Raw genomic sequence first — 16,613 nt, 5'->3', positions numbered from 1 at the left:
CACAACAAGGCTGCTATAGTGGTTCTGTTTGAAACTTGCATTTGGCTTCCATGTATTGGATTCTAAGTTCTGCAACATGCCCACTTCTTCTACTTGCCAAGCTAGGAAAACAAAATATTGTCTCTGTACACACACACACACTCTCAATTTTACTCAGGACTGGGCTAGGCTGCAAAATTAGGATCTTGGTTTCAAAGACACTCCACAGTCAAAGAAAGCTCATTTCAGAGAACTGGTTTGCTCTTCTGGAAAAAAGAAAAGGGCAGGAACAGATCCCGATTGGCAAGCTCAGGAGCACTTGCAGCAAGGTTTTGGCTCAGAGTCATCCTCAGTTGCACTGACTAAAAAGAATAAAAGCATGGCCTGCTTTTGGTAGGATCAAAGGTGTCAAAAATGGTCTAACTGAATTTTTATTGTCTTCTGTGAGTCCTGATGGTTTTCTCAGTAAGTCTTGATTTCTTGTTGGACAACTTCCAGCAGTAACTGTAGTTTGTGTGTAAGATAATCTGAAAGGGTGGGAAAAAAGAAAGGAAGCTTAGTCCAGAGGAAATCCTGAGACATCGTGAAAAACAGAGCATCAGCACTGATAGCTGGAGCACTTTATGCTGGCAGATCACTGTATGTGTTTCCTTTCTTGCTGTATGTTTTCTTCTATTCAGTGGTTACCTCCATCCAACATCAAATCAAAAGAAAACAAGACTTGGAACGAAATGACAAAATAAACTCAAACCTGGGCTCTCATTTCTGAAAAACCCTTGTGCCACCATGCCTATATCCAAAGGAAATCTATACTAGACACTGCATGGAGTGGAGATGTTCCACAGCTACATTTGTGCCCAAACCATCCTGGCCTCTTCACCAAGCTGACAGACCCCTGGCAGAACTCCTCTCCTACCAGTCCTCTCCCCAGCCTTTCAGCAAGTAAATTTGTGCATGGGGCTACAGCATCTGCCTGTAGTCTCTCCATCCTAACTTTTCAGCTTTTTGCTCCATGTCAGACAAATTTGACCCAGAGCTGGTGATCCCAAAGATATGATAAAGTTTAGTAGGTGCCAGGGCTGGGGTGGGGAAGTGACCATCTCTGTTCCCCCTGTTTTTGTTAAAGCAAATTTGTCTGTGGAGGCTGTACCTTGGCAAAGGCATCAGATGGTGCCAGGGGTCATGATTTAGGTTTCATGAGGCCTGTTGGTCAAGGAGCAATTTGCATCAGAGACAAGCCCAGGGAACAAACAGCATCCCAACGCTTGAGTGTGTTTAGGTGCACAATCCTGAAAGTCAGGCTCATACTTACAGAAGAGGTTGCGGCAGCGGGCTGACATCTGCCTGTGAATTATGAGGTAGTAGACTGGAAAACCACTCAAAACCATGGTGCATCCAATGCTAATGCTCACAGGGTCTGAGTAGAAAGACATGGCCACTGTGAAGAGGCAGATGATGGTAAAAGAGATAGGAACAAACAGGGGAACCTGGGGAAAAAAAGCACAGAAGATATTAGGCAAAACTGGTGACAGTGGCCAGTCAGACTCTGTATGTGCCAGCACACACTGTATTCATTTCTCCATCTAAAGAAAATGAGAAGAATCATATCCTGTCCTGCAGAACGCTTCTGTACAATCAGACTGCAAACAATTGCATCAGCTTCAGTGTCCTGTGAGGTGCATGCCTCCTGTATTCATGTGCACCAAAATCTAAACCTCACTTGCAAGTGGAAGCCAAGCAGGAGGAGAAGCCACCTACACCCACAGCTCTGTGAACGTCCTGCATGCACACATACCTGCCTGCCACCTAAGGCAACTGCTGAGGGAAAATCTGAAGCCAAGAAGTGACACTTTGAATCAAACGGTTCTTTGCTTATAAAACTCGGGTTGGCCTGCCTCCAGCTCACCTGAGATTTATAGTGACTAAACCAAGACAAACCAGACTCCCTATCTGTGTAGCACCTGCAGCTTCAGCAACACCATGCTGAAAATCAAAGCAGCACTCAGCACTTCAGCCATGGCCTATTAGGTGAGCCAATTCATCTGGGTTGTTTGGAGAGCAAATAGGGAGACTGCAATAAATAATAAAACTGTGAAACACTTGCTCTGTCTCTGGATCCAAACTCAGCCAAGTGACTCCTTGCCACGGCTGATGGAATGAAGGAGCAGCTCTGACACAGGGTGACAATCTTCACCAGTAATAAAGATTGTGTTTTGAATGCTCAACATGCCAAGTTGGAAGAGATCAGCTGCTCTAGGTATGGCAGCCATCCAGCCATCAAACTTAGGTGCTCTTGTTGCCTTTCCAGCCAGAGCATCCCTGTCAGCCACTCCTACACGCACACACGCTGCACATCTGCTGCGAGGTGTGCGAGCAGACTGCTCCCTCCTCCTCTTCCCGGTGTTTTCTCACCATTTTTAACTCAAAATACTAGAGAGGGGAAGTGCCAGGGCTGTCACACGTGTGCCAGGCTTTGTTCTGCACGGGCAGCGGCCCGGGTGTGGCCACTAGAGCGCAGCACGCACCCGCGCATCCCTTCCTCCCTCACAGAGCTGATAAAAAACATGGAAAACGCAGGGAAAACCCCTCAGCTGACCAAAAGGATACTATTTCCCTCCCTCGTTTAATCAGCATTTAGGAGCCTCTAGAAGTCTGGATCTTTGTCTGAAGAAAACCAGAATCTCAGCATCTGAATCCATCAGCAGTGCCACCCACTAATAAATGTCCCCTGAGAAGCTTGGTTTGAAAGAAACATTAAAAACTTCTTCAGTTTGGTTCTGGGGGAATACACGAGTGCAGCCAACCAACAAACTGGGAAGCCTCAAGGGCTCTGCTAAATGCAAAGACTGAGAAGAAAAATTACCCCAAACTTTGCAGGAGGATGTGCCCAGCTCATGGAGAGCCCCTGCGAGCTGCAGGAGGTGTTTCTGTCCCTCCAGCTCCTCGCTGCCCAGCGGCCCTGGAGCTCCTGTCTCTTCCCCAGGAGCTGCTGGCTGGAGGCACCACGCAGGGTGACCAGATCAGGAACAATCTGTGCCTGCCTCAAGCATGGCCCCAACCTAATTATTGCCTTCTGCACATGATCCGGCAGTGGGAACGGTGCCCAAGCACAGGAAAGCTGCTCCAGCATCCCCTGCTGACACGAGGGGATCCCAGCACCCAGCAGAGTGAGAAAGACCACAAGAGGGGCCCACTGCTTTACACCAGACAATATTTCTATAGCAGCAGATGATTCCTCCCAAGTCAGGTTTGCTCCTTTTCCCCCAAGCCTGACACCTTGCTGCTCCTCAGCTAGAGCTGAGACTTACCTACCACTGAAATAACCTCCAGGCAAGAGTCCCTTCTTGTAGCCCACAAGAGATGAGCGAGAGAGCTGCTCTCTGCACATCTCCCAGTTCCAAGCCTGAAACTTTGTCCCCTGTAGCAAGCAGTCTTCTAACAGATGCATCTGGTGACTCCATGCAGAGCTGGCTTTACCACATCTGGCTGTTTGGGCACATCAATCAATTTCAGGAGCTCCCCATGGGGCTTACCAAGCATCAGGGACTGAAACCCCTTAGAGCCTAAAGGCAACCATGGCCATGTGATGGTGTGATTATTAGCAAACCAAAGAGAGGAATGAGGGCCCTGCACACTGCCAGGGGTGTGTTGTGTGTTTACCTTGAAGGGGCTGCGCAGCTCGGGGTGACGGTGCCGATGCACGATGAGCCCCAGGGTGGCCAATCCTATGAAGAGCCATCGGGAAAAGCTGAAGAAGTTCAGGAGATGGTAAATGTCTCCAATGCACACCATGGCAGTGACCAAAGGGAACTGAGCATTGTGAACATGAAATACAGTCATTAAAGCCAAGGACAACCTCCTCCAATCCCCCTGCAACTGCTTCACAGCCCCAACATTTTGGAGGTCAGAGAGCTTTACAAAACAGTGTCACAGACTGAAGACAAAATTCCTAAAGGCAATGTTCTGTAGTGCTACAGAAAAGAGTGATCATTTCAAGATCAGCAGCATCTTAGATGTTTTGTGTCCAAGCCAGGGCAATTAAAACATGCATGATCCAAAGGCCTGCACTGCTGGTACACAGGCTATCTACAATGACATCTGCTAAGTTTTTAGCAGGTCAGCCAAGCTGCAACAGGCACAACAGCACTGTTGGGATGGAGCTGGACCATTGCCATAAAAAAACCCCTGAACAAACGAAAACATGAGACCAGACCATCTCTACAAATGCTTATTCCCTGCATTTCCACCACACCTGGGAGTTTTCAATTTCTAAATAGCCAAAGCCTAGCAGAGGTGTTTTTGTAAAACAATATCAAGCAGCACCTGTGGTAGATGGTAGGAACTGTACTTTTATAAAAGGTGTCTAATGTTATAAGGCAGGGAGCTCAAGGTTTTACATTTGGATACCACTGCTGGCTCAAGGGGACTTAATACTTTGCAGCCATTTCCTGTATCCTGCCTTCTTTATTTTTCAGGGGGTAATTTAAAAAGTCTCAGCACCCTTTAAAACTCCCCAGTTTATCCAGTCCTTGCAGGAAAGCCAAGACAGCAAAAGAACAGAGCATGTCACACACAGTCAGGTCTCCTTACCATTAGCATGACAGCAGGAAGAGGGGTGTGCCTTCGAATGTGGATCATGGAGAAGAGAGGAGGCCACTGCCCTTCCCTGGAAGCCACAAACAGAGTCCTAGGAAAAGACAGGAAGCCCTGTACATTAATATCCTACATCCACATTAGAAATGAGATCAGTGTCACTGGGCTGACCTGAGGCATCAAGGCACCTGCTCCCTTCCCCACCACAAGTCTGCTGTGCAAGGCCATAGCTCTGCCTTTAGCTGCACTTTCATACAAAGTTTGGGTTGGGTTGGAACCCACCCCACTGCCATGGGCAGGGACAGCTTACACTAGACTGAGTTGCTCAGAGCTCCACTTTGGGGGCATTTGGAAGAAAACCCCAAGGCTGAGTTCCCACAGCTCTCCCAGGACCAGTTCAGTGCAGAGCCCATCATCAGAACCACTGGCAGTGTCTCCTTGGGTGCCTTAGCAGAGACCTTTGGGCAAGTCCAAAGTGACCATGAATGAGCTCAGACTGGAAAAAGGAGTAAGAAAGTCTCTTGCCATCAAAAAAGGAATTGATCTTTGCAGCGAAAAGGAAACTTCAATCCTTTATAAGAGAAACTGGTGAGTTTATGAAAGGAGATTGTCAGCTTTGAAACCTATGTTCTTATATGAGCATATGCAGAAAAATAAAGGGCAATCTCCTCAAATGACAGATGATTTCCAATCCTCTGGTCAGCTGTTGGAAAACACAGTTTGTCATACTGCCAAGAGACCAACTACAAAATGAGAGCAGAGAGTTCCTTGCTTGCATCCCTCCTTTGACTCATGAAAGAGCAATTAGGGAGAAAACAATCACATCCAATTTTATAAATTTAATATCCTCACACAAACCATGCCAGAGCATCAGCTGGGCTGAAGCAGGGCCCCAAGCAGCTGGGGCACAAGTGTACAACTGGTTTTATTGCTGTCTCTGTGGCTTTGCAGGGGTGTGGCTGGCAGGCAGCCAGGGAGGCCCCATCAGTGTTTATATGGACTTTCTGCAGTGATTATGTTAATGATGCCAGGATGAGGGAGAGAAGGTCAGCAGGGGACATGAAGAACCTCTGTGCTATCCAGAGACTTCTCATTCTCACAGAAAACCATTATCTAGAGCAGCTAATGGGAAGGATCATCCACACCTGTATTTAATACAGGACTACAGGGTAGTGGATCAGATAATCCATTAGCTTTCAGGCTATGAAACATTCCTTTCAGATCAATTGATTTTTCCCTTTGCAGTCAAAGCTGTGAAGCAATACCCACAGCAGAGAGTTTGCTCAGCTCCACAGGACCAGCACAACACACTCCTTCATAAGGTCTGCCCTCCTCTCCAGCTTCAAGGCTCCCATAGGGACACAGAATGTGGCAGACAGTGGAGCTGTCAAGTTTATTTTTCTTCAGAACAAAGCTTTTCTTATTGCTATAACAAGACTTCTTGAGCCTTGACTATTGCTATGAGAATAGCCCATCCCAATGACATTTCACTGACTTCAAAGCAAAGTCCTCAAGGGAGAGTTTGCCTAGAGAGCTTCATAACAGAGGGACCCCATGCCCTGCAGCAGCACAGCTGGGTGAACCCAGTGAAAGAAGACTCAGTCTCACTGAGCAGCTGCCAACACCAACAAAGCCTCTAGTTCACCAGAAACATTGATATTTCACTTGAAACTGGGGATTTAAACTGAAGGGTAGGGGAGAAGATAGAAATCATTCTTTGTGACCAGTCCTGGGTACCAAAATCTGAACCTGGTATGACATAGAAAAAGTACTCTTAGCCAAAAGGGACCATCCTATATTTGGTAACCTGGGAGTCAAAAGCCTCATTTTTCCCACAAGAGTGGCTAAACTGACACTGTGTGGCTGGGTAATTGCACAGGTTGGTGATGTTTCCCTCTGATTCAGTAAGCTAAAAGCATAACAGATCCTGAGGGATGTGACCTTGAAAATGTGAAGATTCCTCCATTCATGGTTCCAAAGCAGGACAGTGCAACAAGGACAGGGACCACGGAGATGAGGCTTTTGAAGGCTCGCTGCACAAAACTCTGGAGGAAGAGCAAACGTGGCTTTAGGGAACATGTGGTGATCTCTAGGGTAGGTGACATCAGGGTCAAAAACAAAAAAACTTCTTCCCTTGAAGGAGTAATATAGAAGTCATAAATCTCACATTTTCTACTGTCATCTGTAGGTTGCTTTTCATTATATTTTAGGCATGACAAGAAGAATTTACTGCTGCCCAGTAATCCAAAGCAATAAAGCATTTTATAGGAAAACCATCTCTGAAAGACTTGCCACGACCACAGCACAAGCTGGCCACACTGAGGACATAACAGCAGCAATGCCAACTCACCACAGCCACGGCAGGAGAGGCCAGAACATCTTGTGTTCCCAGGACTGTGTAATAGGAGACGTTGGTGAGCATGTACCCCACAATTACCGTGATCACAGACACGATGACAGCCAGGGGGATATTTCTGCAAGGAACAGGAACACACACACACAAAGAACAAGCTGCTATCTCGTGTTATGCACAGTATTAGTGCAGATTTTATCTGGCAGTACAACTGATTGCAGTCAGGTGAACCCACACACTCACTCCTCCTGCACTGCACTTGGGAAAGCTGCTGGAAAGCCAGGGCAGCTCCCTCCCAGCCTTACCGTTCAGGTTTGACCAACTCTTCCCGCACAAAGCTGGTCTGAAACCTGCACGATGGGAAGAGAAGGGGTGAGTCCGAGGCACGGGAGGGTCCCCGGGCGCTGCCCCCAGTGCCCTCCCACCGCACCTACCAGCCGGAGTAGGCGAACATGCCTGCATAGAAAGCCAGGGGGAGCTTGTCCAACACCAGCGACTGCCGGTCAAAAGCATCCTGGAAGTTCTCGGTGTGCCCTGCAGAGTAAACAGCACACACACAGCAGGAAAATGTCAGAGACAGGCTTCCTTCCCTCTAGGAAAACATCCCTTGTACCTCTTTGCCCAGAGCTGGGAGGAGAGTTTGTGATTTCCTTGGAGCAGGGTATTGGAATTCATTTCATTGCTTTAATTTCAGTGCTGTTGCTGATGTGTTTACTTTCCTACAGTGACATTAAAAAAAATAAAATCTATCCCTTGTGCAGCTATGGTAGGCATTTCAGGAAGAGCAACAACAATAGCTCATTGTTTCCAAGAGATCCTGCTGTGGGAAGAGGAGACCATGGAGACAAGTGGGTCCACATTGTCCTCTCCTTTCTTTAGGCCCAAAATTAAGTTGTTGCATTGACCCTGCTGTTCCATCCCAGCCCCCTCAGCAGCTGGACACACACTGCCCTTTGATGTGGTGCAGCTAACTCAGCTCTCACTGTGCTCTCTCCTGTTCCTGCTGCTGGAGCTCTGACCCCAGCCCTGGGCTGGCCAGAGCATGGGAACCAGGCTGGAGGAGGGGATGGGAGCAGGGATCTGCCAGTCTGACCCTCCACCACCCACCCACAGCAAAGGACACAGCAAATAACATCCTCAAAGTAAAAGTGTCTCAGGTATTTAACAACTCTCATAAGTTTCCTTCAAACTTGAAATAACAAAACAGAACTTAACACACACACACATACACACAAAAAAATGAAAGTCAGGATTTTGTCTAAATAAAAAAAAAAAATACAATTAGAGAAGAGAGAAATGCTGAATGGCCTCTCATTTGAACACAGTCAAAAGGAATTGCATTCCCAACATTTTCAAATCCAGGTAACCCAAGGTTTGGTTCTACAGCTATGTTCAATTTTCCATAATAAACTCCCTTTAAGAAGTGAGAAGCTTGCCTACTCGGGCTTCACCAGGCAAGCTGTGACATGGCATGGAACACATGGAGAAAATCAGGCTACTTTTATGGAAGTGCTTCTGCAAAGAGTTCAGTGATGAGATTTGGGCACTTGGGTTTGAAACACTGGCCCAAAAAGTCTCTGATATTAGCCTGAGCCAAAAAGAAGGAAATGACAGAGGAAAGGGCAGAAGTGCAATCAAAAAGAAAGCAGCATAAGGCAGAGGAATCAGGCAAAATTATTTAAAAGCACCAAACTGATTTTTAAGCACAAAACAAAAACAAAAAACAAAAAAACAAAAAAAAAAAAAATTAAAAAAAAAAAAAAAAAAAAGAAAATAAGGTAATTTGAAAATAGGTTTGAAGATAACTAACCCAAAATGTAGGAGTGGGTTTATTGTGGTACTTTTTTTATGTTCTAAAATGAAGGCTGGTAAGTGATGGTGCATGAAAAGGGTTTATTGCCTGCAATGCATTAATGAGCAATTTGCAGTCCCCTGAGAGTCACATTAAATCCAACCTGTCATACTGGAGTCTCTGGGTGAATTCTCCCTCCAGATGTCACCTGCACTTATCCTCCCCACTAGAGGATGGGAGCCAGGGCTCCAGATTGTCATTTGAAGGCATTCCTAACAATAATGGCTGGGGATTCCTAGCTGCAGGGCAGTGCTTTGGTTCAGCCAGCCAGCCCAAGGGGAGCTTTGCCTGTTCAAAGGAGCCAGCTCCAGGCATCAGAAGGAAACAGAACACAGCCCACTGCCTGTGGTGTTCTCTCTGCAGAAGAAGGTAATGGCTTGAAGAGGGAGCAGGCTTTATCCCTTAAGTGGGAATGCCTTGGGCTTTTCTATTAACTGAGGCTTGGATTAAAGCCAGTACTCTTGTATTGGTAGGGTTTTTCTCCCCCACTCTGCACGTGTGTCACAGTTTCCAATAAACCAGGCAGAAACCATCACATTGTGGGCATGGAATCCTGTACCAAGCTCATTGTAAATTCACTGAATTACCACACATCTCAGTGTGGAGGTAAAAAACATCAGCTCATGCCACAGAAGGGTTAGAGATGCTGCTACCAGGGCTCAGCTGTGACTGGCGCAGGGGTTCTGTCACACATCCTAAATGTCCATCGAATATGAAATATTTAGAGCTACACTGGAAATAGGCAAGTCTGACTCCAAAGAAAGACCAACTGCAGAGAAAGGTTCCTGTATGATCCTGGGTAGCATCATCCACTGGCACTAAGACCCACAAAATTTTGGAGAAAGCACCCAGCCAGGTGCATCAGCCCAGTGCAAGCAGCTTGTGCTGGTCTCAGCTCCCAGCTAATCCACATCTGGCACATGGACAGAGGAAGCTCCTGCCAGCTGGGAGAGCACCACACTTGTCACTTGGGACTGATAATGGGTGCACATGGAGCACCCTCCCTCAGGCATGCAGCAGCACCTACCCTGGGCCAGCAGCATCATCCCTGGCACGATGATGAGTGCCAGAGCCAGGAGTTTGACCACGGAGAGCGCCGTCTGCAGCCGTGCACTCCAGGTGACACTCCAGGAGTTGAGGGTCAGGACCATGTCTGGAGAGAAAAGCAGACTGCTGCAGCTGCAGCCTGTGCTCAACACACACAGGAAAACACACAGCAGCTCTCCCTGCCCTAGGGATGCTGGGGAAGGCTGCATCTTTGTGCCTTAGAGAGGATGACTGGGGTGAGAGGTGTCAGAAAACATTGGTGTGGTCCAGCACACAGTGTTTAAAGAGGGAGCTGACTTAAAAGGGAGCAGGAATCTGGTTCCTGCTGGGTGATCCACAGCTGCCTGGAGGAAAGGTGTGGGACATCTCAGCAGCCCATGTCACAGCATTCCCTGTGCCAGTCTGGAGCAGGCAGGACAGCTTCACGGGCTGGATGCACCAGGAAAGCAGTCCAAAACCTCAAGTCTTACACTTACAACTCATGTGGCTTTTGCACAACTACACAGAGAGATTTTCTGCTCCCACACCTGACAAAATCCCCCTAGCCAGGGCTCCAGCTGGTCAACAGGGAGGCCTATTCCCCTTCCTAGGGGATGTAATGGCCCAACACCATCACCTTGAACCAGAACATTTTGATTAACAGCAGAGCTAAGACAGAACCCTTATCCCACAGCTGTCCCAGGAAATAACACCCCATAAATGGTGCTGGTCTAGGGCAGAGAGGCCAGGATGGATAATCCCAGAAGGATAAGTACTTACAGTAGCCCAGGAGAGACACAAGCTTCACTGCAGGGACAGGGGCAGCACAGGGGGCGAAGAAAGGCTCCAGCATGTAGCGCCCAAATGCCAGGGAAACCACAGCACTGTTGGCAGGCCTGGAGGGGGAGGAAGCAGCACAAACTGCTCTGAGGATGGCTGAAAAACAACATGAGGTGAAACTGCACACAACTTGGGAAGGGGAACAAGTTTCCCTGCCTGGTTTAATCCTCACACCCATGCAGATGTTGAACTCCCATCGAGTTTCTCAGTAAATGGGTTAAAAACCACATGCTGCAAAATGATTGATTTCCAGCTTGAAAGCAAAAGTTGAGATTAATCATACTGAGCAGTGCAAGTGTAGCTCATATGTTCTGCTTCATCTAAGCTTATATGAAGGATACAGGTTATTGAGAGGTGAGGATTTCCTTTTTAATGTTAAAAAAAGAAGTAGTTCACAGTTTTATTAATTATTTAATTTGGGGCTAAGCCAGGAAATTGTCTCCACTTTCTGAATCTGGAGAAACCAAAGAAGTATCACACTGAAAACAGAAGATCTGAGATAAATCTGGCATCTATTGTCAGTGTCAAATATACCACAGCTCTTAGGGAATATGAGCTGCCAGGGGAGAAGAGAGATATTCTTCAAGTACAGAACACATTTAACATTTGTAACAATTTCCACATTGCATCTTCTTCCTTTTATCACTGAAAAACGTTTAAAAATCATTCAGCTTGTTTCTGCTCTTTTCTCTACAAACTGCCTGGACTGTTACCTGGTGCCACATCTTTTGGTATTTTGAATTATCACTGCATCCAGGAAGAGGCAAGCAAACCCAAATCTCTTACCTGATAGCAAAAAACTCTGCCCACAGGAATAAGAAGCTTGGCAGAGGCCCTAGAGTCTCCAAAATGTAGATGTAATGTCCTCCAGACTTGGTGATTCTTGTTCCAAGCTCTGCATAACTCAAGGCACCTGGAAAAGTTCAGGTAGAAATGTACCAAGTAAATAATCCCAGGGATTTTCCCTCTTCTGTGTGATTCTTCAGGGATTGAACAAATCCATTTAAAATAAGTAATGAATGACAGGAAGAAAAAGAGGTTCAACAGAACCACTTTTCCCTATTTTTGTGCACTACCAGATTTGAATTAAGTTTTGAAGTAATTGGCTTCCCTGCCAGGTGGAAAGAAATTCTCTATTTTGTGGTTAATGTTACAACATTCCCATGGAAGCTCTGAAGAAGGGTGTGTGATAGAAATGCTGCACAGAGCTACAAGAGGTTTCCTTTGAAAGAAACCTGGATTCTTGCTTCTCCTCACAGCTGGACTGGTGAATGGTGCTTACAAAGCAGCTCCAGCAGCTCAGCCACAAGCCATGGCTGATCTGCTCATTCCAATCATATTTTGGCTCCCAGGCCACATCCTTATGTCCTTATCTTGCATCTTCACATAAATCCCTTCCCTCTCTTGAATCCAGTGGTGACATGGCCATGCCTCCAAGTCCCATGGCAGTCATGCAGGATGGTGACAACCTCAATGTTTCTGCCTCCCTGCTGGAAAATTTGTGCAGAACTCCTGTTCAAATGTAGGCAGACAGCTCATCTCCTTTATTCCAGAGGGTCCCTTTAAATGCTTCAAGCATGCATATAAGTATGTTGCTGAGCTCATGCAATGGGACTTGTATGTATGCCCCACTTGAAAAAAAAAAAAAGGCATAAAAGAGAGCAGGGCTTTTAAATATACTCCAAAAAGTGTCAGAGAAATGATCAGGGGAGGTCATCAAGCTGCTAAAAGGGAAGAACAAACCAACAAATCCAGCTACAAAATGCAATCACTTGATAAAAAGATTCCCAAGGCTCTTCCAGCAGAGTGTATCAAAGGATGCTGGAGAGGGAGAAACCTTTGCAAGTGCAGAGCTTGGCTGTGTGATTACACATTACACACATTGTCTTTTACTGCTCTGCTTGGTTAAAAGAAACACCATGCTCCCATTACATTGTCAGCTTTTCTTTAAGCACAAGTGTATAATTCACCAAGCAACCACACCAAGGCTGCAATTTGAAATATTGGTACACATATGCTAAGAGCAGGAACAACTTGTTGCCTTATTAACTGAATGTCTCAATTTCTAAACTTGCATGTACATGCCACAGTGTCAAAGTGAGTTTTTTTTTCATATGGAGTATTTATCCTTTCTTGCTTTTTGTTTTATTTTGGGTTTTTTTTGTTTGTTGTTGTTATTGTTGCTATTTTTTTAGTAAGTTACAGAAGAAGAAGAATGTTAAAGTCACCCACTGTAACAAGCATTAGATTTCTCTCCTGAAATAGCAGGTTGCCCTAATAGCACCTTCAGAGAGTTTCTGAAATGGTGATTTTATACAGTTAATGAAAGAAACTAAAAGCCATGTGTTTTATCCACTGTAACTTATAAGAGCTATGTTATTTCAAAAGAACTAGAATGAAACTGTCATCAAAAAGACAACCCTTTGTGAGAAAAGACTGGTATTAAATGGCAGAAATGAAGCCAATAGCAACACACAGAAAGTGGGGCAGCATCAGACACACCCAACACCCACCCTGGGCTGGTGCATACCCTGCAGCCCCCCAGGAATTCTGCTCCAGAACTCTTTTCTCTGACAGAAAGGGGGTCCCATGTGGCATACTGGGACTCTCCCATCCTACTCTCTTCACAGTGTCTGTGAAAAGTGTCTTTTCTACCTTACAGGATTCTCCTCATTCTCTCCCAGCTTTCCTGGCACAGACCATGCTGTCTCCATGTGCAGTCACTGTCACTTCCCTGCCCTGTACATGAATTGATATTCACAGACCGTAAGTGCTGGAAGATTGTCCATTACCCCAAGAAAATAATTTGAACTAAAAGCTCCTAGTGACCATCCCCTGCCCTCTTAAACCTTGGTTGCAGTATGAACCAGGAATTTTGGGTTTATTCATCTCCCAGCTTTCTAAACACAAAACTGCCCAGGTGCTTAAGGAAAGGCTGCCAAAGCTCAGCACTCACCAAACATGGAGAGGAGCCCACAGGAGAACCAGACAACCAGGGAGAATCCCACACTGCCAGAGTTCTGCAGCACTCCCTTGGGGGAAATGAAGATGCCACTGCCCACCATGCTGCCAATGAGCAGTGAGAAAGCTCTCAGCAGAGTTATCTTTTTCCTCAGGAAGATTGCCTCTTCTTTCTTCTCTTTCCCCATAGCTTTCTTCTAATCACAGGGAAATGTCCCACATTCAGAAGCCACAGTGTCCCAAGTGTCCTCAAGGCTCACCTGTAAGACAAGGAGTTAGGGATTCAAGGATCTGCTTTTCTGGACAAATTTGGTTTTTTTCAGTGCCTGTTGAATCTGTTCTGCTCAGCTGCAGGAAGTACCAGTTAAACCACAGGTGCATAGAACACCCTTGGTATCATCCCTCTTATCAGCACAGCTCCCAAAAAACACTTTAAGTGTTTTCTGCTTCTTCTTCTTCCAGGCAGCACAGAGCTTTACATGTTGCATGCCAGCCACACCTCAGGATGATTCCCAAATTTGACTTTGAGTAATGCCAGATTTCCCAGACTGGAACTGGCCAGCCTAGGGTTAATTTCATGGGATTTAATATGGGGATACATTGATTTCAGAAAACAGATTTAAACTGGCAGAAAACAGGTTTAAAGTTGCCAACTAACAATCAATACCTTGAGAATCTTTGAGGTTAGAAAAACATTAAGCTGCATTAGTTGGTTCACAGAGAGGATTTAAGCTTTTTAAATTTCCTATCCACACTTGCTGAATGAATTAGCCCTGATTTTCTCACTAGAGCTCCATTTTATGCATTATCTCAATATAGTGTCAAGCTTTCAAAGTATTAAAGAGTCAGGAATAAGTACTGTTTACAATTGTAAGAGAGCTGAGTCATTACTAACAGATGTGCCATTTCTTCTATTAATATCAAAAATTCCTTGGTAAGAACAGCAGCAGTGAAGTTTTTCCTAGAAAAGAAGGAACTTCAGACACTTCAGGGATCATGAGTTGATCCAGATTTAGTTTTCACAAACTGCAGCACCCTCCCACTTCCCCTCCTTGTCTCTCCTGTGTCTCTCTATCACCCCTAAATCAACAGCTTCACCAAGAAACTCACCTTTTGCTTAGGCAGGTAAGGCGAATTCAGGTCAGTTACTACAGCCTAATTTGCTGTAGCAAACCTGTCTGCAGTTTTCCTAATAGCAAGGTAGAAGTTTTACACCAGTAATTAATCCCTGGTGGAGCAGGCAAGACAAGTCTGGAGCAGATAATTTGGCTCTTGCATCCCCAACAATGCTCACACACTTCAGTGCTTTTATTTTCATTATTCTAAAATTGCATTTTGGTGAATATTGGCCCCAGCCCCCTGGATGCAGTTACACTTTAGGTAAGACCCTCTTTTATGGGTTTCTTGAATAATTGAGCAATTGCAGTGGTGTGTCCACAAGGAGACAGTGGTCACCTCTAGAAGAAGAAATTGCTTTCTTGGTAGAGAGATTAAAAGGTTCCCCTAACTTTGAGGGGACAATTCTTACCAATCACCCACAATATTTTTTCTTTGCATGCCCTGTGTAAACTCAGTGAAACCAAGGTCTTTTCTCCCCCATCCCCAGCTCTTTTCCCACCTGGAAGCAGAGTCATCACTGTCTCTGCACACATATGAGAAGCACATGCAGAAAGCCCTTTCTCCTGCCAGCAGCATGAGCTGGTTTCTCTGAGATTGTGCCAAGCCTGCACAAGCCTCCTCTCAATCAAACCAGCCAAGTTTAGTTATTAAACCTCTAATGAGTCCCATAGGACTCCTTAAGGCTCAGATGGGTCACATCAGCCTCCTCTGCTCCCACAGAGCTGCTCCAAGAGTCCCAAAACCTCCCAGGGCTGCTCTGGAAGACCCCTGGGAGCCTCCCAACCCCTGAGCTGCAGCTCCTCAGACACCAATGAATTACCTGAATGCTGAATACCCATCTGGTCTGGTGTTTCTCAGCTGAAATGAGACCTGCACAGCATTCATTGGCAGGGGTGAAACACAGAGCCTCAGCAAGTGAGAGCAAATTGCAGAGAGATGCTGTGCACAGCTACGTCTAAAGCACCGTTTGGAGGTAATTAAAAGTGCACTTATCTGTTTGGCTGGGTTTTAAACAAAGCAGGTGCATTTACAGTCCATCAGACTCTCATTGCTGCTGGGATCCCGAAGCTGCAGAAGACAGCGTCTCTTTGCAGGCTCTGAAATCACACAGAGAGAGCAGGGGAGGAACAAAAAAAAAAAAAAAAAAAGGAGAGATCAAATCAAATTTACAGACAAGGTTAATGATCCAAAGTAAACACCAAACTCCGTACTTCTGTCCCCATTCTTTCTTTTTTTTTTAAAATACTACTGCCATGCAAAAGTATGTGGAGATAAAACAATCCAGTCCAGTAAATTTGAGAAACATGAAGTGAATCAGTACTTGTTCCAGAAGTGGTTGAAGGAGGAGGAAAAAGGGTGGAAATGGGGAAAAAAATATAAAGAGTAAGAGAAAGCTATTGAATAGAACTTCAAAGAGTCACCTAGCAGAGCCTACAGCCCAGAGAGCCCATTCCTGCCTGCTCAGATTTCCAGCTACATTCCAGCACCAGGCACATTAAAATTCAGGGATGTTAATCCTTGTGGCAATGCTTAAGAATATTCACAATGTGCTTAGCACAAAGGAAACAGCCAAAGCTGCTTTGACTTAAAGGATAGGCTCAAATCCTTCTTGTCCCAAAATGCAGTACCTTTACATGAGAGAGATCATCAGTCAGCAGAGCTGGAGAAAAACACTGCTCACACCTATTTCACAACACATATACTGGATCTTTTCCTTCCTTGTTCTTCATTTGTGCTGATTTTATTGTTGGTTTGGGGTTTTTTAGCTGTTAATCTTACCTCACAAGCTCTGGAGAGGGAGGAGACAGGCGTGAGGAGAGAATCATGTCTGTCACTCGCAGAGGTGAAGCCCCAGCCAAGAGCAGGACCCACTGTGCTCAGCACAGAGGC

General features: G+C 45.8%; 1 protein-coding gene across 5 annotated transcripts; it reads right to left on the bottom strand.

Moving 5' to 3' along the window:
• Positions 1-222: 222 nt before the first annotated feature.
• Positions 223-16,613, bottom strand: LOC130265916 (cystine/glutamate transporter-like). 5 transcript variants are annotated; one of them, XM_056515276.1, is made up of 15 exons: positions 16,503-16,613; positions 15,544-15,820; positions 14,715-14,793; positions 13,600-13,864; positions 11,430-11,556; positions 10,584-10,699; positions 9,805-9,930; positions 7,360-7,459; positions 7,231-7,275; positions 6,923-7,046; positions 6,514-6,617; positions 4,570-4,666; positions 3,640-3,789; positions 1,292-1,466; positions 223-506 (listed from the first exon to the last, which is right to left on the bottom strand). In XM_056515276.1, the coding sequence occupies exons 4-15, from the start codon at positions 13,790-13,792 to the stop codon at positions 442-444; spliced, it is 1,422 nt and encodes a 473-aa protein (XP_056371251.1). In that variant the 5' UTR covers positions 13,793-13,864; positions 14,715-14,793; positions 15,544-15,820; positions 16,503-16,613; the 3' UTR covers positions 223-441. The 5 variants fall into 5 exon arrangements, with proteins under 5 accessions (XP_056371251.1, XP_056371247.1, XP_056371236.1 ...); XM_056515272.1 differs by having other exon boundaries at positions 14,715-15,820; XM_056515261.1 differs by lacking the exon at positions 14,715-14,793.

This window comes from Oenanthe melanoleuca, chromosome 1A, assembly GCF_029582105.1.
Source record: "Oenanthe melanoleuca isolate GR-GAL-2019-014 chromosome 1A, OMel1.0, whole genome shotgun sequence".
Taxonomy (NCBI): Eukaryota; Metazoa; Chordata; class Aves; order Passeriformes; family Muscicapidae; genus Oenanthe; species Oenanthe melanoleuca.
Note: the sequence above shows the minus strand (reverse complement) of the source record. Positions and strands in the feature narration are given on the sequence as shown.